Genomic DNA, 24,607 nt, shown 5'->3' on the forward strand with positions numbered 1-24,607 from the left:
AATTTGCACGGTAATACTAATGGATCCCACTATACATTGATGAGATGAGAGAGTCCAAAAAGCGGTGAAGTGTTTGTACTTTGGATTCTTCCGCTTTTGATTTGAAATAATTTCATTTTGCGAAGAGACATTTTTCGTTTGACTTTAATTCCCTTCCCTGTTGTTCAGAAACTACAGCATGTACACATGATCCAGAATTTCTCAACTGGGGGTGTATATAGACGTAACTTGGCAGGAGTAAAAAACGCCACTTGCCCCTCCCCCACATAAAATTTTCAGCTTTGTTAAAATATACAAGTTAAGGGTATTTTTGTTAACCTCCTGCGATCCGAGGAACAAATAAATCAAGAGTAATTCTTATGATTCCTCAAATGTAATAGTTCTTTAGCAAAAATCCCAACCATTAAGCGCTAAGTCTGATTCTTGCCCCCCCAAAGTTAGGACCCAAGTTACGCCCATGCGGGCTAAGTTATTATTTAGGGAGGAGTAATGTAAACTTAGAGCCAGAAACAACCATAAATCGGATTTTTTTTAAAAAAAAAAATAGGGGAATGTTGAGGAAAGTTGGGGGGGCCAGAGGCCTGCACAAGACCTGGAGCAGACCCGTTCGCGAGACATCGCTCCTGAAATGCCATGCAACCTGCGCAACACCCTCGCTTGAGCAGCTTGTCTGACCACCTGCCCAGATCGTTCCTGGCAGGCATTGTAGACCCGCCGGGTACCCACAGTCTTACGATACCTAGTAGGTCTCAGTTCGTTCTTTCCATCAACTGCAGACCCCTCCCTCTACATGACGTAGTTGCTTCGAGTAGAAACTGCACCGGGCCCACACCGTTCTGCAGTGTTGCCAACTGCAATAGATTTTCACTACTTAAAAAATGGAACTCAAAGCTTCGTAAGCCACATCACCAATGAAATGAGATTTACGAATGTTGCTAACCCCCCCCCCCCACACACACACACACACACACATTGAAATAGGTTTTCCGTGGCACAGGATCCATAAGTATATGTCGTAAACAACCAATATACGTATACATAGTGATATAGGGCAGGACTGTAACATGTCACGTTCGATGCCGAGGTCGCGAGTCGAACAACACACTGTTCTACTGCGAACACCAGGGCCGTAGCCAGCCAGGGGCATTGCCGTTACCCTCGTTTGGGGAGGGGGTTTCAAGTACTTGGATAAACGTGCCAACAACAACAATCACAATAATAGTAATAAAGTAGCATGAAAGGCATTATTATCCTCATAAATCACGCAAAAAGGGCACGCAAAGAGGGGGTAGAAGTCCGTTCTCACGTATTTGTGTTGAAACAGAGGATTAGAAACATTTTTTTTCAACACGTCAATTTCACATTAGCTAATAATGGAAAACAAGCACACAAACTGTTTTTGAAAGAAAGAAAGTGCATGATAAATGCATTCCGAATGTACATACATATGTAATGTAAAATTTCCATCTACAATATTTTCTTTTCACATGGAGCGACGTATTACATAATCAATTCATCCAACTCGTAACAAACCAACATTAATAGCAAATAATATCACGGGCCGCCATAGCATTCTCTGTTTTAAAACTTTTCTCACTTAGATCGTTCGGCGCTCAGGACCGTCTCCCGCTACCCCTTTGCTACGGCATTGAACTTGATGAGACTGTATAATATTTTATAACATATTTCTACTTTCGTAAAATTTGAAATCAAGGAGTTGCAATTACCCCTCCATCCCCCCCCCCCCCCTTTGCAGGTGCCGTTGGCCGTCTGGAATGAAAATGCAAGAAAAATATGAAAATTAATTCCATCTTGAGTACCCTTTAGCCCTGCTACTCTTAAATTCTGCTAGCCTGTTTTTTCTTGTACTTTAATGTTTGACCCCCACCCTGACCCCTCCGCTAGACTTAATTTCCGTCCAAGGTTGTGAGCAATGCACCCCGCCCCCTCTGGTTGCGCCACTGCGTGCCTGGTTAAGGCACCATGCAATGAAAAACAATTAGTTTTCAGTGAGGAGTTTTTTGTTTGCTCGATCATTCATTTAGATAAATGAAGCTGTAATACTGCGTGCATTTCCTGGCAATAAGATAAAAACTGCTTACGCTGAACTGAAATTGCTAAGTATATAAATTCTCCTTGGAGGAGAAAGCTCCTCCTAGGACTTCGTAGGATTTAGGAGCTACGTAAGTAGGCAACACTGGCTGTAGCTGTCCACGTGGTGATGAAACACCTGGAGCGACACTCTGCCGGAGGGCTGTTTCCTTCCAGAAGGTTTTGTAGGTGCCCGGGTCTTGTTGAATGCCCAGTTACCTTGTAAGCGCAGAGCGCCTTGAAGACCAAGAACCCGGGTAAAGACGCAAGTCGACTCGTTGCCGTGGGCAGGCGAGCAGGTATACCTGTCCTCGCGGGCAAGCGGGCAGTGGGTAGGTAAAAGGCAGACTATGCAGCCCTCTAGGGGGGACGATAAATCACTGCATAGGCTATGTTTTAACATCAGATTCAAAACAACTACACATAATTTTAATGAGAACATTAAGGGAGCAACTTCCACCCCACCCCCCGCCCGTGCGCACGTCTATGTTCCGAGGGCGAAACGTGATTCGTACACTCAATGCACTCGGTCATGAAGATTGTTTTATTTTCATCACTTTGGTATTTATAGAAACTTTATTGTAACATGATACATATGAGTTCAAAATTATAAGTCTTAGGTTATAGGTTCATGTAGGGCAAGAATACTAAATATTTAATATTTCACTACCTCTTGAAAGAAAATCGATGTTTCTGCATGAAAGTGGTCCCGGGAATCTCTGGAGCGAGCCAATGAAATCAAGTCTCTGCGCAGTTTCGAGAGGGCTCGACCAATGAACACGTGCGAGGGAACGGGATTGCGGGTGGTAGGAATGCGACTGCAGTTACCAACCTGTGCAGCAGCGTGTACTGCTTCGCTCCGCTCACCCCCTCTCTCCCCTTCTTGTGCGGCCTTGCTACAGAGATTTCCGGGATAGAGTATAAGTAATTTGTCCACTATTTCAAACGTAAAGTCTAACAATTGAAATAATAGCAAATGTCATTGGTTATCTGCATATTTTACTCTAAGTCAGGATAATCCCTTTACAGTGTGCCCGTAAAGGCCCGTTACCATTATAATAAAACATAACTCTGAAACGACATGACATAGAGCACGGAGTTACTTTTTACGTCAGTGTCAAGGCGATACACACACACACACACACACACACACACACACACACACACACACACACACATATACGAGGGCAAGTCGAAAAGTATTTACGCCTATTTTTTTCTAGCTTGTTATAAGTGTCATTACAAAAGCGAGATACACGAGCGATGCAGTAGACCTTTCTTGGAACAGCCCTATTGTAACTTCCGATTTCTTCCACGGCACGGCGCTGTTATCAGTTGGCAAAGATGGCCGGAGTGCTCATAAAGTCCACGTCATATGAGCAGCGAAGTGTTATTCGTTCTTTATGGTGCAAAGGACAAACACTACCATAGGAAATGCCAAGTTCAGTAGCAATGTCCTTCAGATGAACACGTCGATCAGCTTTCACCATTTCATCAACACGGGTAATGTCCGGTGTCAGCAAGGAACGAGGTCGGCCCGATCGCTCATTGTCCTCCACATTTTCCGTCCATTTTCAAACTACTTGCACCACCACTGCACACTTCACACTTATAAACACTTGTCCCTATACACCGGCTCCATTTCCCTGTAGATATCTGTGGTTGTTTGTCTTTTATACCATAAGAAACGAATAACACTTCGCTGCTCATATGGCGTGGACTTCCTGAGCACTCCGGCCATCTTTGCCAACTGATAACAGCGCCGTGCCGTGGAAGAAATCGGAAGTTACAATAGGGCCATTCCAAGAAAAGCCTACTGCATCGCTCGTATATCTCGCTTTTGTAATAACACTTATAACAAGCTAGAAAAAAAAATAGGTGCAAAGGCTTTTCGATTTGTCCTCGTATATGTGTGTGTTTGTGTGAGATGGTGCGTGTGTGTGTGTGTGTGTGTGTGTGTCAGTGTGAAGGCGATATTCCACTTCTACCCACACACGCTGCAGTGTTTGCACAGCTGCAATGATCCTTCTGCGAAGTGTTACAAGATCTGGAGCAGAGGTTGGGTACGCATAATCATTGACGTACCCCAAGTGAAAGAATCCAAGGGGTGATATCAGGAAATTGCGGGGGGGGGGGCAGGCCATTGGTTCGTCACGGCCTATCCATCGCCCAGGGTAATGTCTATTCAGAATATCCCGAACATCATGAAACCAATTGATGGAAAATAATGGATAGCTGCAATTCCTCCACCTGGGGGAGTAGGTACTGTTCAAACACATCGCAGTAATTTTTTCCTGTAATCAATGCCCCATTAAGAAAAAAATGGGCCTAACACAAATTACAACAGCAACAAGAAAAAACTTTCCAAAAAAACACCCTGCTCTATGTCATATGTCAGAGTTATGTTTGATTATAATGGTAACGGGTGGCGGCTGGCCAAGTGCAACAAGTGCAGATGTTTTCACCTAATTTTCAAATTAATATTGACATTTGTCATTTGCTTGTTAAATTAAACTATTTCCCAGCAGAACGCACACGATAATACTCAAATAATACGCCGCTCCGCGCTACGCACGTGAAGAGTTCGTCGTAGCACAAACAAACCAAGAGCAGACGCCGCTAGGTTGCGGAAGACTTTAGCCGGTTGTCATGGCAACGGTGACGTCACGTAACGTTGGAATTGAACGGGTGTCGCCATCTAGGCGCAGCATTTCTCTCATCGACAGAAAACATTGCATCCAGTGGTTGTGGCAAAATCGTTGCGTTCTCGCGAGATCTTGTTCCGCGTGTGTGTTTCGCGTTTCCTATCGTGTGTTGTGTCCATGTATTGAGATGTGGTTTGTACAATGAACCCAGTAAATGACTTAGTGTGTAATTTGTTGCAGACACCATTTTCCAGATGGACGGATGAAGTAAAAAAAGACCTTTTAAATTGAGGGGGAGGCCCACTGACACTTACTATTTGTTTTTCATTGCCTATAAATGTACTTCTTCACCAGTTATTTTAGGCACGAAACGCTACTGCTTTAGAGACACACTGTATATAATATTTATATATTTATTTCGTATTGGTTTGGATATCTTATTTCACCTGCAATCGAGTTTTCTTTTACTGTAGCTTAAAAATAAAAAATGCCCGCCTAGACTTTATAAATTCCATTCTCCCAGGAAGGGTATATCTTACACCTTTACTAACCCTCTCCATCTTTATCCATAGTCACTTTAAAGATCATTGTTTTCATTATTATTGTCCTTAGGTCTACTGGTTAATATTTAATTGCAGTTCAAACGAGTATCCGTAATTTTTAATCCGACTCCAGTGCGCTTGCTTTTGACGCTGCCTCCTTTTCGCTAGTCTCGTTTCAGTTATAAACAGAACACGATAATCAAGTTATCAATCAAAAGTTACATGTTAGTATTAGGTGTATAATTACGTACGTAATCAAAATATAGTGTTGGGGGCAATATGTAAAGAACTTGAATTTTGCTCTGAACATGTAAATAGATTACTAATGATAATAAAAAAAATATACAATAACCCGGCATAGCACATACAACACAAAAATATGTAACTCTTATGTAGTCTTATGTAACTCTTATGGCCATAAGTAATGTTTAGTGGGATCCCTACCTTTTGTCTCTTATGTGGTGCACCGTACATAGAATCACTTCCATTCCTCACTCACGCATAAGAACAGGGGGGGGGGGGGTTGTGATCCGTTGTTGGAGGGTTTAAGGGGGCGGTGACTTGGCATCGGTCACGGCTCCAGGTCCCAGCTTCCTTGCGTCTTCCTCTAGGCTGGCTGATGTTCCGGTGACATGGTGTGATTTGTTTTAAGTATTGTTCGGTAAACGCACGGAAGCAGTTCAATTTGCACAAGATCAAAATACAGTTCCTCTCGCTGCGCGGTGCTGTCATCTGTTCGCCGATCGCACTTCACCTACTTGTCTCCTCGAAAGCACCGCCCTGCATCCCTCTGCGCACATACGCAAAGATTTTCCACATCTTGACACATACACGCTCACTCCTCTCATCTCTATCTTGTTGTGTCATGTCCCTTCCCAAACACGCCAAAACTCCTCCGTGTCCTTGCAGAGTTGCCGGTTTCTTAGCTTTGTCCAGTGGCTCTAACGCACACAAACACACTGCTTAGTTTTGCGCTTCAATGCATTAGCTATACAGAGGTTGTAAAATAATAATAATAATAAAATTAGTTTGCTGGATAATCACTCATCTGGTGGATCGAGAAGAAGGTCCTCCAACGATCAACGATATATTATTAATAGAGCCCGGAAGTTCAGGCATTTATTTTCGTTAAAATAGGCAGGCAAAAAGGCATTTATAATGTGGTAAATAGGCACTAAAATGAAAAAAAGGCAAAATAAACCGAAAAAAGGCACATTTAGAAGTCGCTTACTTTTATCTATAATTTCTGGCAAAATGTTAAAATCTAAATTGGGAAGAGCATTTCAATTTTCTCCGTCTTGATTGCACATAACTACAAGGTGCTTTTTAAGTTCTAAACATTCATTGATAGTCGTCTGTCAGAGAGAATGTTTTTCATAATAGAAAATGATCTTTCTACTTCGACAGAAGTTATTGGAGCATACATATAACAAGCTAATGTAGCTGGACTCATTTTGGTAACAGCATTTTCACCTTTTAGAATATCACAAATTGTTTTCAATTGTTTCAAGTCCTCATTTGCACTCACTACCCGTTAGCACTTTTCCGCAACAGCTGACCCCTTTTCTCCTGGCACTTCCATCATCTGCTGCATAGATTCCTCGAAGATTTTCATGGATGCTATAATTGTAATTGTCTCTGGCAATGCACCATAATGTGCAAAAGTAAACTTGAATAGCACAGGAGCTTTTTCTCTTCACGAATTGAAGCCGCTTCATTTTCTGGAAGAGCATCGATCACCTCACTGATTTTTTGAAGGTTGTTAGCATAATATATAGCTGCTGATATCCAGGTTCCTAATCTCGTCAAGACTGGTTGCTGAGGTAAACTAAGCTCAATCGCAACTTCCTGAAATTTTCGGGTTCGAGAGGGAGATTTCAGAAATATTTGCTTTGTGTTCGAAATCAACCTGTCCACTTCAGCAGTCAATCATGCACAAGAAATGTTAACCGAATGGCAATATCCTGACTCAGCATGAAATACTTTTTCTCACACTTTTCTCCTTCAGCAATGTTGAAACATGCGTGAGTTCAATATTACTTAAATAAGGCGAAAATTATTCACATAATAAACGGAAGAAAAATAAATGCCAACAACGTTTTTTGGGAGAAAAATAATTTATATACACATTGTTTTTTAAAAAAATGTCAAATTTCATTGAAAAAGGCAAAATAAGGCATTATAATTAAAAATAGGCAGTGGGGTCCCAAATAGGCAAAATAGGCAAAATGAAAAGGCTTCCAAAATATTCGAAACAACATAAGAAACGTATATCCGGAAAAATTTTATCAATATATGCAGTAGATAAAAAGAGGCATTTTGCCAAACTTCCGGGCTCTAATTATTAATAATAGGAACAAAATGGGTTTATTTTTATTGAAGATCAACAAGTATTATTATATTATTCTATTATTACTATTTCTACTATTCTATGTATCTAGAAATATATTTCGTTGTTTCCTACCAATTGTCTCAATAAAATAATAATAGTAACAATAATAATAATATAAGTATATCTAATTAAATTAATATAATATTAATTAAATGTGTAAATTAATTAATATTGTATTGTTATTATTACATGAATAGGTCAAAAGATGGTAAAAGAATAGAGATATAACAGCACGTATTCACTATCTAGCTTACACTATCAGCAGTGCTCGAAGTGATGCGAGGGGGGGATGCGAGGGGATGGTATCCCCCAGTTAGCCAAATTTTAGCAAAGCATCCTCCCCCAGCTGTCTCATTGTCACCATGTTAACTAACTCCAAGTGTCGACTAAACATCCCACCAGCTAACATTTTCCACTTCAAGCGCTGAGTATCAGGTTAACAATTACAACCTTGGTGACAATGAAGTTCGACCAGAAAGGAATACGTGATTAAATGCACAGAGGCATAGGTGGTGGAATGGGTGACCCGCAGAAGTGACGCATGTGTGTAAGAGGAGGCGTGTGAGCAGGCAAGAATCGTGATCCCAGCATGTTGCACCCAAGGTCACGTAAAGAACGAAAACGGGGAACTATACGCGTGACATTGAACTTCGACCAGGCACCAGACCCATAAAGAAAATTCCAGATAGTGGCGCATTCGACGGAAGCATGACGTCACAGACACGATAAGGGAGTCCGCCGTATATAAGCGAGTGCTGTGCACCGAGGAACCGCAGTGCATCATCACCATGGCCAGGAGCAAACCAATTGACAACACCGTGAGGAGAAGAGTGGTGGAGTTGCAACGGGATGGACTCAGTGAACGGGAAATAGGACGCCAACTGAACTTACCCAAGTCAACCGTCCACTGCATCATCAAACACCACCAAAATACGGGTACTACAGAGCCAGGTAAGGCCCCCGGTCGAAAACGCCTGCTGAGCGTGCGTGACCTACGGATATTTAGGTGCTATATCCAGACCAACAATCATGTTTCTGTGGCCGAATTACGACTGTGGACTCGAGAACGCTTTCACATTGAAGTGTCAACCAGAACCATTCGCCGTTACCTACAGCGATGCGGTTACCGAGTGTACAAGGCGAAACGTAAACCCTTCCTTTCCATGTTGAACAAAGGCAATCGACTACGGTGGGCACGAATGTACCGGGGATGGACATTTCGGCAGTGGAACAGGGTTTTGTGGACGGACGAATCCATTTTCAATGTTGTGTACGGGAAAATACGGAAAACAGTCATTTGTCGGAAGGAGGAACAGAATGAAGCAAAATGTTATGCACGTCGGGTACAGAAACCTGCGTCAGTGATGGTATGGGGATGCATGACGGCATCTGGGGTTGGCCCACTACACGTCTGTGAGCGCATTGTGAATGCACACGCCTATACACGCATACTGGAGCGGCATCTTCCCACAGTGCGAAGGCACCTGTTCCACAGGCGGCGTCTCATCTTTCAACACGACAATGCCAGGCCTCATACAGCGCGGCTGACAAGAGAATGGTTGACTCGCCATCACGTGCGAACTCTGCCATGCCCACCATCGAGTCCCGACATCTCGCCCATTGAGAATGTGTGGCGTGTTCTTAAGCGACGTGTGCAACAGAGGGGACCCACGACAGTGGCTGCTCTTATCGCCTGCCTGCAGGAGGAATGGCACCGCATCGATGTGGAATACCTTGAACGACTCGTCCGCAGCATGCCCCGACGCATTGCCACAGTTATTCGCCGACGGGGCGGCGTCACACCATGGTAAACAGGATCCCCTCTAACAGTGGTCGAACTTCAATGTCACGTCTAGATGGACGAAAATGTTTTATTTTGTGTGGACACCATACATTGCTGCGTTGCAGCGGAAATTTATGTTTTCCTTTGTTCCATGTAGCCTGCTGAATAAAATATGTTCAGCATATGCATGTGTTCTCCTTCTTTCACAACTCACTCCCATATTTGTGACTGGTCGAACTTCATTGTCACTAAGGTTGTATATAAAAGCAACTTCCCTGGCAAGGAAATTCATGTCAAATAGATAAAGAATTGAATATTTATTGAATAAGAATATGCTGGAAAAGTAAATTTACTGATTAATAATGAATATTATCACAAGTAGTAGTGTGTATAAATCTTTGGAGTCGTCCGTCAAAGCTTTATGATCCAGATTCCTTGCCTTTCAATAAGTTCGGCAGAAATGAACAAACATCGATTACATAATAAATAATAAAACAATTATATTTTCATTATTTAATTACAGTACTTGGTAAGTCTTACGATTGTGTATGGAGACAGAGATATATATTTTTACCTGAAACTTTCAACCTTCGTTGCACCACAGTGTTTGGAGTTACAGGTGGTAATTAAGGGGGTTCAGGTGTTCTGGACCCCCCCCCCGAAAGACTTACCTAGTATAAAAATTAAGTAACAAAAATATACTTGATTAGCATTTGTTGTATAGGTATTTGTTTTTCTTATTTATTGTTATTTATTCCCGACGAACATATTGCAAAGCAAGGATTACATTTTGATATTATGGCTTTGAATGACACTACCAAAGAAGATATGCAAACTACTGCTTATAATAATATGCATAAAATATTAATCAAGAACTTTACTTTCCATCAACTGAATCTAACATCCCTTTTTAATTCAATAAATATTCAGTTCCTTACATATTTGACATCAATTTCCTTGCCAGGGCAGTTGCTTTTATACAAATTTTGGCGATCATAATTCTTCTACCGTATTTTTACATAAACATATGTAATAATAACAATACACTATTAATTAATTTGCATGTTTCAATTAATATTATTTTAATTTAACATAATTGAGGACTAAAAGTGGTAAACGTTGTAAGTGCCAAAAGCGAAAGTGTTCGGAAATCGCATCGTTCCGCACATCAGCTCGTAAGAACGTGCACACTAGTGACCTCTTTACACGCCCTTTGAACTACTTAGAGGGCTACCAGCCACATTTCACGTTTACCACATTATAAAGCATGGCACATTTCACAGTTTAACGTGGAAAACGGTGTTTGAATTATTGTTGCACTTACAGCGTTTACCAATTTTAGTCTTCAATTATATACTTATTTCAATTTAAACATTATTATTATTATTATTATTATTATTATTTCTGAGACATTGGTTCGGACCCCTCCCCGAAATATACTCTACATCTAGATAGTGCCTGGTTACAGTATAGTGGAAACGATAATTATGTGACATCACTGGAAAAATTTTCTTTAATATAAATCTATTTATGGATTCATTCGTACAAATTTGAATTATGAAGATTTATTGTAAAAAATCATTTGCTGCATTCTCTAAGATGACGTTCTGATAACCTTTCCCCGGTTAATTCTGTCTTCTTTTAATGGATGGAGCGTGTTGGTCTGATGACGATGTCATGTATCTGGAAAAAAAAATCAACAATTCAATTCACGTTAAAATGCTAAAAAGCCCATTATGTTCTGTGTTTTAAAATAATGTTGATTCAATACAAAAAATGGTTTCTTGAATTTTAGTAATGAAAATAAGTATGGGCCTCTGGGTCTCCCCACCCCCCTTCAGGTAAGTAAGTTTATCGTACGGCAGGGGTAAGCTAGGGTTAAAAACACGAAGGATGTAAGAGAAACATTTATCGAAAATAGTCATGGACAATTTACCGAGCAATACTTGTGTGTTCCACCGTACACATACGATTTTCGGATGCAACTCAATTTCTGGTAGCCTATTTCTTCAAGAATAGTAGATATTTTATACGTATATTGTATATACCGGGTGCGTTAAAAAAATGTATACACACTTTGAACTGTCATAGAAAATTTATTTTCCAACCTACAAGGTTAAATTTCTGGGAAAGGAAAGGCTACAGTCCAATTTGAAAAATAAGTGTACTTTCTGGTCAAACTGAATGTTCCAAATGGTGGTTAAAGTTAATGTTCAAAATATGATGGCCTTCAGCTTCGACACATTTCTGAGTACAAGTCACGACTGATTCCGTACTTCGCACCAAGGTCTCCAATGGGATTTCTGGGAAATCATTTCTGGGAAAAAGTAATGTTATGTTTCCTCAACAGGTGGCAGCAGAATCGTCGATCTAGCTGCGTAACCCAGTTAGTGGCAAGTACAGCGCCTAGAATAACGTAGTGTGGAAAACGGCATGCTTCTGCGCTCTCTGGCTGGTTCCACTCGAAAATGATCCGATAGAGGCGCTGGTGTTGACCCCGGTGCTTGGTGTTCGACTGCTTATAATGGAAGTAAATGGAGTTTTCGCTGCAACGTCTGATTCTTTTACATGAAGCATTTCTATGAATGTGATAATTTCTTTGATATTTGGTACAGTGGTCGCGAAGATATTAACGAACATTCTAGACAGTCGACCACGTCCTGTTATCGTCATACTTTCGTTAATAATACGGGAGAAAAAAATACGCGTGGAATGCTCTTGGCAACTAAATTTTTGTGTATGAATTAGGTTCGTTATTATTATCATCATCATTTCTTTTAAAGATATACACACTGAAGCATTTGTATTTTTTATATTTACTGTCTCTTTTCTTCCGTTTAAACTAATCGCGGCGATGATGATAATGATGATTCCATGAAAGGACAAGGGGAAACCCACAAAACTTTCTTAGTGCCATCGACATGATTGTAAGGCAACTTTCAAACCAATGGGACAAGCGACACGGGATGTTCACACTGTCACACTAGTGACACACACTTCCAGACTGTAAAATAGCATTCATTGCACATGAGGGTCCAAACAGCAAACAACACGTTCATATGGCGTATTCGCGTGCTACTTGTTACTTCGGTCGGAAAGCTCCTTAAAGGAAGGGTGCTGAGACCGAAGCGACGCGCTACAGGGGGAGTTCCCATCTAAGCGACAAGCGACAAGCGACATGGTGCCTTCAGTCTATTAGCAAGCGTTGCTTGCGAATAACAGATAGGCGACACGATAAACCGCACATTACAATTACAGATCTAGGCGACACGATAAGCAACACGTGTCGCTTTGCCGTTTCTGCGTTGCTCAAACTGAGCCATTTCCTCAATAGCTTGCAACATGTTGCCGTGGTTTGTTGTTCGCGCATACGTGATGCAATGAGTGTCTTGCTTTAGTGATATTGCGCACAAAGCGACAAGCAGCACGCGACACTTATCGCTTGAGGATTTCACCAACGGAACGCTGGCGTGTGCTTCCCGTCATGCCGCTACGATGTGAAATGTTGCTCTTGATTGGCTCGTTTCCAAGCAACATGTGTCGCTTCGGTGTGAAAGTTGCCTTGGACCGAAGGACCCGTGTCGCTTTGGTGTGAAATCCTCGTATCGTTTGTCGCGTGTCGCTTTGGTGTAAAATCTCCTTGAGGAAACTGTGCAGTCAGAGCTTGTGTCCCTACGGTTCGAAAGGCTGTATAGATTTCCGACTGCTCGCTTTCAAGCGACATTTGTGGTTTGTCGCCTCGGTATGAAATATCTCTCAGGATACTATTTATATTCTAATAACATAGAAAAATAAACTCTAATACACAGTCCAAGACCTGACGTCCGGAATCACATTGCGATGTTTCTTCTTGTGTTACGCATGCTATTTATTTATTCATTTTATTTTACTTTTCTTTCCAAATTAATGCCATTTCGTGAATGCAAATCACTCCACAAATATAACTGTTTCCATCAATTCACTTACCGACTTTCTAGAGAAACAAATCTACACAATATATTCCAAAAACTAACTAAGCCGCATTACTTTCATAACAAAATTAGCACCTGGGTCGATCGCACTGCCATCTACTTGTCATCGTCTCGGGGAACCAGTTTCTTGGGTCGTTTTCCACACTACGTTATTCAAGGCGCTGTAGTGGCAAGAGAGTAACATCGTAACATCAACATGGCGGACGTACGTTTGAGCTTTGAAGAGCTGAAGCAGGTTATTAAGTGGTACTGGAAGTTTGAGAATGTTGCTGCGGTTCAGTGACAGTGGAGAAATGAGTATGGAACTGATCAACCTCCAAGGTTAACAATTGCACGTCTACGAAAAAAAATTAAGGTTCATGGAACGGTGTGCGATGTGAAGAAAGGCCGATCAGGGCGACCTCGCACGGTTACAAGTGATGAATCCTCAGATGCGGTGCTGGAACTGTTTCAGCGTTCACCACAAAAATCTTCAAGGTGTAAATGTGTGGTGTGGTTTGTTTCCTAGGGGACTCATTGGTCCTTTCCGTTTCGAAGGTACTGTAACTGGAGAAAAGTACCTAACAATGCTTGTTGATTCCATTTTCCCTGCCATTCGTGCAATGTACGGTAATGACAGGTTTTATTACCAACAAGATGGCGCCCCACCGCACTATCATAGGGATGTGGAAGCATGTAGCATGCCAGTGGATAGGACGCAGGGGACCAATCGAGTTTCCTGCACGCTCTCCAGATCTTACGCCGCTCGATTTTTTCTTATGGGGCGCAGTAAAAGATGAGGTGTACCGTCGTAAACCACGTAACCTGGACATACTTTGGGATGAGATTCAAGCGGTGTGTGCAGCAATCCCATTGGACACTTTGGTGAGAAGTACAGAATCAGTTTGGACCAGCAGGTAAGCAAATTCGCGCCATTATTGAAGAAACCGGTGCGCAAATCGAACGGGGTTTCCTTTATGGCACAACGTGCTAACAAATGCTTGTTCTGACGTCATACACAGAATGCCTACAGGTTAGGTCTGTCTGTTAGGTTTGCTTCTCTTAGCATAAATAAACTGGAAATCTATTACTTGTGCTAAGGACCGGATGTATAAACAGCACTAACTGGAGATCACATACGACTCGTACTCAGAAATGTATCGAAGCTGAAGGCCATCATTTTGAACATTTACTTTAACCACCATTTGGAACATTCAGTTTGACCAGAAAGTACACTTATCTTTCAAATTGGACTGTAGCCTTTCTTTTCCAAGAAATTTAAGCTTGTAGGTTGGAAAATAAATTTTCTATGACAGTTCAAAGTGTGCATACATTTTTTTGACGCACCCCGTATAATATTTTGTCACTATCGCCAACCCAAAATTTACATGAAGTTGGCGCAACTGATAGTTATATACTCATATTGCATTTTCAGATGAGAGGGGAAAAATTCACCGGTTAGGAACAAATAAAAAAAATGTAGAACCTCCAGGTATAGAAAACCCGGGGCGCTTCTTTCATCAACACATATATCACCACAAGGTAGAAGTGGAATAAATGTAACACCGAAACTAGTCATCACTTCACTGGACGCCTCCAGTATCACTCACCACAGTTGCAAATGTTAGATAGGAACACCACTGGAGGTACTTATCAACTGGTTAGTTGAGAGGGAGAGACTGTTTGTTGCAACATATCCTTATTTGTAAACTTGAAAATTGCAATATTGTAAGGCGCGATAACTCACAATATTGAAAATATGTGTTACAAATGGATATATGAAGGCACTCTCGTCACCATGATAGTATTCTCTGGCTTCGAGATTCTTGGTTTCAAGTTGACCTATCTTAAAAGGCCCACGTTTTCAGTCTTGAACCTTAAGGTGTGTGGTGTGATGTTGGGCTAGGTTCGAACGCAACTGTCAATTGTTAACAGGTCTTTACGCTATAGCTCAACTCTCTGTGTCCAGGAAAAGCTATAAAACACGCTCAACCCTGCTACTATGTTGAGTGGTCTGGAGGCGTCCACGGTAGACTGAACGGGGTTTCCTTTATGGCACAACGCGCTAACAACGTCTTGTTCTGACGTCATACACAGACTGCCTACAGGTTAGGTCTGTTAGGTGTGCTTCTCTTAGCATAAATAAACTGGAAATCTATTACTTGTGTTAAGGACCGGATGTATAAACAGCACTAACTGGAGATCACATTTGATCTACGATCCGGGAATGAACTAAGTTCAAGCTATCTATAAAGCTAACTGTCGATTTGTTGATCTTAGATCAAATCCTGATCGTAGGTAAAAAAAGAAAATGCGTTGGCAACGTGGCAAAACAATTGTAAACGTCGATAAATCTAAATATAACGCCAGTATGCCTCTGATTTTGACAATTGTCCAACACTGCGATTATTTTAAAGTCGTTTTGGAAAAATATATATATTTAATATTTGAATAAAGAATAAATCTGAGGTGCTTAGGGTTACCAAACGTCCGGTTTTTCCCGGACATGTCCTACATTTTAGCCTTATGTCCGGCGTCCGGGAAGAATTTGAAAAATATTATAAATGTCCTACATTTTGAGCATCACATAATATTAATTAGGAAAATACGTAACAGGAAAAAATCATGCAAGTTACATGTCTATGGACTGCGCTTCCAAACTCAATAGTGAAATTTATTTTGATTCAGCCTTTGCCCAAAAAGAAAAAGTTTGTTCTGCTATTAAACAAACGGGAAAACGGTAACAATTAATGACCAAAGTTCTGGGACTACTTTCTGATAACGTCACTGTTCAATGCCTGAGCAGAATGTCTAGCCTTACGGTTTATACTGATGGAACAAGGTGTTGCCCATTCAGGGTATCTGCCAGTCAAGAAAGTCATGGAAGTCAAGAAAATGTCAAGAAATCAACAAATAGGTCAAGAAGTCAATAAAGAGGCAATAAATTGTTTTTGTGGTCAAGAATTTTTGCTCCCATAATGACTGATTGGTTGATTTAGTTTATTTTACTTAAATTTTTTCTGTCCCTTTGGCTAATCGCGAAGATGAGGATGAATGGTGGTAAGATATGATGGATGAAGGGCAGTGGCGGCGATTGGGTCCCAAAATCGGTTGGGGGGGCAAGGTGCCAAAGCTAGGGGGTCAAAGACAGTATATTTCCCTTTAGATAAGATTTAGCTTAGTGCTAAAGTGGCGAAAACGAAGGGGGCAACTGCCACCCGCTCGTCACCCTAATTCCCGCCACTGAGAAGGGACAGTCACAAACATATAGGGACAACCAACAGAAGCCCCACATAAGATTATACTGGCTGTGAGTCCAAACGCCAAAGCCTCGCTTGTCTGCCAAACACAGTTCAGGATGCATTAATACAAGAAAGCAGATCTAATTATCTTCTTAAATTCAGCTTCAGTTTTTATCTTAACTGGCCCTTTGGTAGGGGTTTTCATAAAATAAATATTTATTTCCTTAATTACTAATTTCCAACTTTACCTAAGTAGGGGTTGAATAAATAAACGTTAAGTAAAACGGGAAAAGGGTATAGAAAAGTTCAGAAAAAGTCAAGAATTCTGGATGTGTTATTTTGGTAGACACCCTTTCATTGAACTAAAAATTACCCAAGATGAAACTTCTGGAACCATTTTAAATTACGGTAATTGCTGAATATTTGTTTGCCATTACAGGTCATTCAAATGATGAGAGAGTACTTTCATTACCATCAGCACAACCTCACGAGAGAAATTATTTTTTTCATAAAGTCTGTAAAATGTTTGGTACTGATCCCTATAATTTCAGAGAGTTTGACTGTCCACTCTAACTTTAATATAGTTTGACTAAACCTGAAACTTTGATAAAAATTGTCTTCTCCGAGAAGAACCACTTAAATCATGTAGTAAGGGGTGCATTGATTAGTATAATTCAAGTTTTGAAATTTTGCATTTAAAAATTCATTAAGAATTATTTTTTAAAAAACTGAAAAGTGTCATTTTTCAACTACTTTCTAACGTGTTCTATAGAAATATGTATTATATATTGAGAATGTTTTGTGTCCTACATTTTGGGATAGCATGTCCTACATTTCCCTTGCAGCGATCTGGTAACCCTAGAGATGCTGGATGTAGTAAATAATCGTACATAATGCAAATTTAGTAAAATCATGTAAACTTGATACTAAACAGCGATTTATTGCTGGTGCGAGTTCCACCTATTCGAGTGGCTCCGTCGTATAAAGTGGGTACCTGGAGGAAACTCTGGGGGGTAAAGGTGGCCAGGGGCGTGGTGCTGATCACATCACTCCCACCTTCAAGAAAGTGTGCGACCCTAACCCCACAACCCCTATATGCCTTCATGGCGTTGCGCATAACACAGGGAGCACATTACCTTTTTTTGCGAGTTCCGCGTGGATGATTTGTCATTCTCATTATGATCCAAGCAACTATCGATTGCAAAGGGGAGAAACTATGCTAACATGTTGTTTTTTTTAAAACTGCATTTCTTTTTAATGCTAACAACTTCCTCATACTCGAATTCGGAGCTATTGTTCAGTGAGGATGTTTATGTTTATGTTTATGTTTATGTTTATGTTTATGTTTATGTTTATGTCTATTGCATTTATTTTGTGATCACATGATAACATGTTACAGGTGGACCGACCATTCGTTCCTGTAAGTAACATACGGAATTTTGTAGGGTTGTGCGGAATCCCGAAAGGTCGGTATCGGAATCGGGGATAAACTTTCCCGTCCCGATCCCGACTTTGGGAAATTACTTCCTTGTCAGTCGGGAAATTCAAAATGATCATTTTTAAAGTGGTTGATTCTAGCTGTTACCTACATTGTAAGTGCCAGGAACTTCTCGGAAATTGTTTCACTTTAGGTGAAAATGACGTGTAATTTGAGATTTCTAGACCGTCGGGAAATTTCGAACACTACCCGTCCCCGAATTTGCCGACATGATTTGGAAATTGCGAATATTTCCCGTCACGAACGCCGGGATTTAAAAAAAAATCCGTCCCGATTCCTTTCCCCAATCATTCTTTTTTATCTCGCACACCTCTAGAATTTTCCTTGCACTAATAACTTAGGCTAATAATGAAAGCATTCTGCGATAACGTCAGAAAGCAAGGTTGTGTGTCGATGTGAGCTCACCTGGACGTGTGGAGGGGCGCCAAGGATGTAGACTGTAGCCTCTGCGATGTCATCCGCCTCTAAGTACGGGTACTGGGTGAGGTAGTCTTTGGGCACTATCTCTGTGGCCACCAATCCTGGGCTGATACTCTGCAGTAAACATAATTCTAGAATTAGATTATGGTGATGAGAATTGAGAAGGATAAGACATCTTACGTGACATTTAAAGAATACTCAAATTTCCTTTTGCTGAATAGGAAAATAAACCTTAATGCCTGCTGGGATTTTGTGGTGAGGAGGAGATCACTAGGTCTTGCCCCTTACAAAAAAGGAAAAATTATCAATTGTTACATTTTCTAAATGATATTCGTAGAGGGTGGGGCTAAAGAAGGTTCCTTCAACATTCCCCACAGAAACGCATCACACATCGTCAGGTCCGGACTTCTTGGAGGAGAAGGGAAGGCAGTCCTTCTGGACAGAAGGCGTTCTGAAAACAGTTCCTCTAACAGTGCCCTGTTCTCCAGGCCTATGTGTGGGGTGGCTCCATCTTGCTTGAAAACTTGCTGACGGAAACCCAGATTATTCACATCACAAAATGTCTGTCAATTTTCATGAAACCGGACGATGGCTTAAATAAATTACCAACTTCATCTCATTTCCATGTTTCGGTTACCTTTTCATTGCCCCACCCTGTATATCTAATCACCTTTTCTTTTATGCCGTTTAATTTTATTTTTCATAATTTTCCATCTTCCATCGGCCTCCCCGATGGCGCAGTGGTCGTGTCGTCGCCTTGTAATCAAGGGGTCTCGGATTCGATACCCGGTGGAGGCACATGGCGGTTCGGATCCCACTTTAAACTGTAGGTCCAGTCCCGATTAGCCTTAATGTGCACAAAGTGGATTTAAAACACCAAATCAATCAATCCATTTTCCATCTTCTGTTCTTCTAACTCACCTTCTCTGTGTTTCATATATTTTCTTCTCTATCTTTAACTCTTATTTTGTTTTTGTATCTCGCTTCTTTCACTCCTCCTAAAACATTCCTTCCTTCTGATGACACTTAAATATGACAATACACGTAAGGACAAGTTTATTTTGGGTTTCCAAGTTGATAAAGTTCTACCTACAAATTATTTAAGAATATACAAACTAAGAAATTCTAATTGAAATTTGGGCCCTTTGGAGCAAGGGGGTTTCTTAGTAAATAAGGGGATGTAGACTTCGTGACAACCCCATCACCCAGTGGCTTGTTCACTGCAGTTAGTTAACAAACAGAATGAAATGGTCAAGGGCCTCCTTTCCGGTGGAGGCATATAGTGGTTCGGATCAAACTTTAAACTGTAGGTCCAGTCCCGATTAGCCTTACTGTGCATAAAGTGGACTTAAAACACCAAATAAATCAATAAATCAATGAAATGGTAAAAATTTGGTCTGTTGGGATTTATAGAGCTGTCCTGTCATGGCTCCATGAGCGTCCCACAATTGGTAGAAGTGGGGTATGGTTGGTGGACTACTAAGTGAACCTCCCAGCTAGATCCGAGGGATCCTCTGATCAACGACAGGTGCGGTCCTCCATTCATATTGGGGGTTAGGCGTAGAGCTGAAAACTCTGCACTGCAAGAAAAAGTTACGTCAAGAATCAGCAACATGGTGCCATGGATGTTCCCAAGGTAAAATATTCCGGAGGTAAAATAGTCTCCCATTCGGATGTCTTTGGGAGGTTCCTGGGCTAAGGATAGGTTGGTTGTACACTAGGAATAAGGATATTAAATTAAGCACCTGGAATGTTCTGAGCCTTTACCGGCCTGACGCATTTCAATCTACAATTAATGAGATAGTTAAGTCACTGCAGTGGCGTATGCTGAGTCTAAGACGTGGGCTATCTCACTATGACACCTGGTCCTAGGCTATAGAGGAAGGGAGGAGGCTAGACTAATTCTTGACGTCTTCAAGGAAGCCACGTTGCCATCCTAACGGTAGTCAGGTTGCAAACTTATAAAAATTCAGGTTGCCAAATTCTAAGAACTCAGGTTGCCAACTCCTAAGAATTCAGGTTGCCAACTCCTAAGAATTTAGGTTGCCAACTCCTAAGAATTCAGGTTGCCAACTCCTAAGAATTCAGGTTGCCAACTTCAGAATCGCCATTATCTTCTTTTTCAAATCAGCTTAATTCACACAGTTTCTAAAAGATTTCTCTTCAGTATTTTACTTTCTAGGGTTCAGGCTTCGCAGATAGCTTAGCTAGCCCGGAATATACGCTCCTGAGTCACTGGCAATAAAAATGGGAACCTCGATCCTGAAATACCCTTTTCCCTTCAAGGTGTTGTGTGTGTTGCCTAACTCTAATGGGATAAGTGGATTTTAATAGCAAATTTTCAATGGTAACTTCTAACATTGCCATAGACTTAGGCAACACACACAACACCTCCTCGGGATTTGAGGATCTTGGTTCCCATTTTTATTGCCGCTAACTAGAACAACAGCGGTCACATTTCAATACCAAACATTCGACGCTCAACATGACGACATGGGTAATATGACGGTGAAACAGGTGATAGTGCTTTAGGTTGAAAATTGGTTTTGAAAAAGAGGTGCTGAAGCGGGTGCGGAAGAAATTCAAGGGGTGCGCAAGCACCCTTCGCACATCCCTGGCGCCGCCCCTGATTTTTTAGGCCTAATTCACAGGGTTTTAGTGCCTGTAGAAACGAAAACGGAGATTTGGTATTATTAGGTATTATTATATGTATTCTTTCCGCACATGAAACGCCGAGGACGAGAAACGCACTAACCGAGACCCTGATGTTCGTGTTGGCATCCACCAGTTCCTGTCTCAGGCCCTCGGTCATCGCCTTCACCGCGTGCTTCGTCCCTGTGTAGAAGTGGATCATTGGAAGGTTCACGATGCGGTGGGCTGCCAGGCTGAAAGTGGAAAAGTATCATAATTGCACTTTATTGTTTGAATATTTGTCATAGTTAAAATGTAATATGTATTGTCGGGCTTTGGCTGGTCTATAATTTTGAAACTAGGAAGAACAACTGCTCCATGAAATGCATCCGTGTAAAGTATTATCTGCTATAAGATCTTTGGAAGCATTTATAGACCATTTATGCTCAGGGGCGATTCCTCCATGTAGGAAGTGAGGAACTTCCTACAGTTCATTTACACTTATTTCCAGTCTTCTACTTTTTTAGAAGTTTAATGTGCGTTATAAAATTATGAGCGTAATGTGTGTATATTTCACTAGGTCCGATACTGTTCCCTATTACTCGTTGCTCCAGCTGACAGCCAAAACGACAGTCTTCCCTCCTGCTGAGGAACCTACAGCGGGATGGCCGAGGGGTATTGAAGAGAGCGGGAGTGGGTTGCTCGGTTAAATTGCCAGCGAGGAAGGATCGAGGGTATCCTCATTCAGTGATACCAACCCTAGCATTATGGTTCTATACCTAGTATAATTTGAACTTTGCTGGCATCTAGCACCCTGTGTTTGGCAAGTGCTCTTAACGCGCGTCCTTGGGAGACAGATACATTTAATTCAAAGGAAAGAGGAAAGAGGAAATATATTTTATATCTTATTTGTACTTCTCTAGCGAACTTGTTCCAAACAAGAGAAAGTATGCCGACTAAACGACAAGTTTTTACAATCGGATTCCGGTCCATCCTCCTGTTTTAAGCTTCTCTTTATACTCCCCGATTATGAAATGAACATTTTATGAAAGGAAATTGGTAGATAGTTGGAGGTCACAAATAAAACATACTGGTCGCCTTTCCCAATCGTCGAATTTTCTCCAACTTTTTCAAGCACACAATGCTGAACCCATTTCATTCATACTGAAGCGCCCATTCCCAACCAGACAAACAATCAGTAACACAATGGCTTACAGGCCAAGCTTGTCACACACAGTACAGTTTTACACTTAATTCTCGGAAGTATCCGAATAGTGCTGTATTCCGCAAATTACCATGTTTTCAAATTTCCTATAACTTACTTGCCGGCCCCCGTGGCGGAGTGGTTAGCACATCGCGCTATGACGCTAGGGGTCCCGGGTTCGAATCCCGGTCTGGGAGTGGATGTTTGTGACTGTCCAAAACTGGAAAGTTATAGATCTCGCCACAACAAGCGACCACAACTTAATACTATTCGACTTAATCTACAGGCAACATCAGCTTGAACAGACAAACCAGGAGAACATATTGAACTGGAGAAAAATCGATCATCAAAAATTCCTAGAAAAGCTCATTATCCCTGAACAATTGGACCAACAAAAATCACTCAACACGCTCGCAGAGGAACTCTCTGCAAACATCAGACAAGCAATTGAAAATTCATCACCCAGAAATAACCAAAGGAAAATGAAGAGGAAGCCATGGCCAAATAAATTAACCAACCTTAAGAAACAAATGCAAAAAGCCAGGAAACTATATCAAAAATCCATCATCGCACAATACAGAAATGCCAACCTCCAGATTTACCGTGCCAAAAAAAAGCAATACGAAACCGAGCTACTAAATTATAAGACACAACAATGGAATATCTTCATCGAAAAACGTCTGGAATTAAATAAATGGGGCACCCCGTATAAAATCGCTACCGGCAAAATAAAAAAACCGCAAACCATTTCCACCTTAATTAATGACGAGAACAACACGAATATGACAAAGGACTTGGAAGAAACCATCAACTTCTTAATGAAGAATCTCATACCAGACGACAAACCTGAAAACGACAGCGAGGAAAATAAGGATACAAGAAAAATCTATCACCAGCCATATCCAGAATCACCAATATTACCTTTCACTACCCAGGAAGTAGAAAACGAAATAAGCAGCATGAAAATGAAGAAGTCCCCGGGACCAGACGGAATTCCTGTGGAAATAATACAAGAAATCACCCCAGTACTTACGCCTTACATTACTCAACTATTTAATGAGTGCCTTGTTCAGAAGATATTCCCAGAAACCTGGAAGGAAGCAAACTTAATAATCATCCAGAAACATCCAAATAAAGATGAAACCAGGGTCAATTCATACAGACCAATATGCCTTCTCAACGTTTTGGGAAAACTCTTCGAGAAACTTATCCTAAAAAGACTCAAAGAATTTCGCCTGCTCAAACCCATATCAGGGATACAATTTGGGTTCACGAAAGGTAAATGCACTGACGATGCATTACGCCTTCTATCGTCTACAACACAAAACACTCCAAACAAGTACATGGTTGGAATCATGGTGGACATCGCCGGGGCATTTGACAACTTGTGGTGGCCCAGCCTTTTTCAAACACTTAAAAATATGAACTGCCCAGGTATACTCTTCCTACTTATGAAAAGTTATTTCTCTAACAGAAAAATTAGCATCAAATATCCGGATCTACAAATGAGTAAGATCACGTCAAAAGGTTGTCCTCAGGGTTCCATTCTGGGACCCGAGCTTTGGAATACTAACTTGGAGCCTGCGCTTATGAAACTACAAGACCATCCAGACATAGACCAGATCATAGCTTATGCGGATGACATTATCATGCTCACTTCCGGTAACTCAAGAAGGGAAATCGAAGATAAAGCATCCACTGCAATCAATATGTTATCCAATTGGTGTGATCATGCTAAACTCAAAATAGCTTCGGAAAAGACTCATTATATTATCCTTAAGGGGAAGTTACAAAGAAACCCTCAAATCAAACTCAGAGAAAGAAATTTAAAAAGAGTAAGAGAAGCTAAATACCTTGGCATTACTCTTCAAGAGAAGATGTTTTTTAACAGACACATAGCCCTGGCAACAACCCAGGCCGAAACAACTATAAACAGTCTAGCCACATTGAGTTCAGCAAACTACAACCTTCCACTATCACACATAAAAACATATCTCATTACCATATATAATTCTATTATTTCCTATGGCTCGCCCCTGTGGGCCATGGAAACCAGTAAACAGTACATTAAAAACAGATTGAGATCTTCACAACGCAAAGTGATACTTCGCCTAACGGGTGCATTCAGAACAACCTCAACCCTGGCTCTTCTCATGATTGCGGGCCTACAGCCTATTGAAATCGTTATTAAAACTAGATCATCAAAGTA

General features: G+C 41.1%; 1 protein-coding gene across 1 annotated transcript in view; it reads right to left on the reverse strand.

The window, feature by feature from the left end:
- Positions 1–24,607, reverse strand: part of LOC146002220 (dehydrogenase/reductase SDR family member 11-like) — an 81,866-nt gene that overhangs the window by 29,440 nt on the left and 27,819 nt on the right. Inside the window, exons 4-6 of the mRNA XM_083139938.1 lie at positions 21,319–21,448; positions 18,549–18,677; positions 11,109–11,136 (exon numbers count right to left, since the gene is read on the reverse strand). Coding sequence (XP_082996064.1) covers positions 11,109–11,136; positions 18,549–18,677; positions 21,319–21,448 — 287 coding nt within the window. The remainder of the gene's footprint in view (positions 1–11,108; positions 11,137–18,548; positions 18,678–21,318; positions 21,449–24,607) is intronic.

This window comes from Lepisma saccharinum, chromosome 18 (genome assembly GCF_977018435.1).
Source record: "Lepisma saccharinum chromosome 18, izLepSacc3.1, whole genome shotgun sequence".
In the NCBI taxonomy this organism is placed as follows: domain Eukaryota; kingdom Metazoa; phylum Arthropoda; class Insecta; order Zygentoma; family Lepismatidae; genus Lepisma; species Lepisma saccharinum.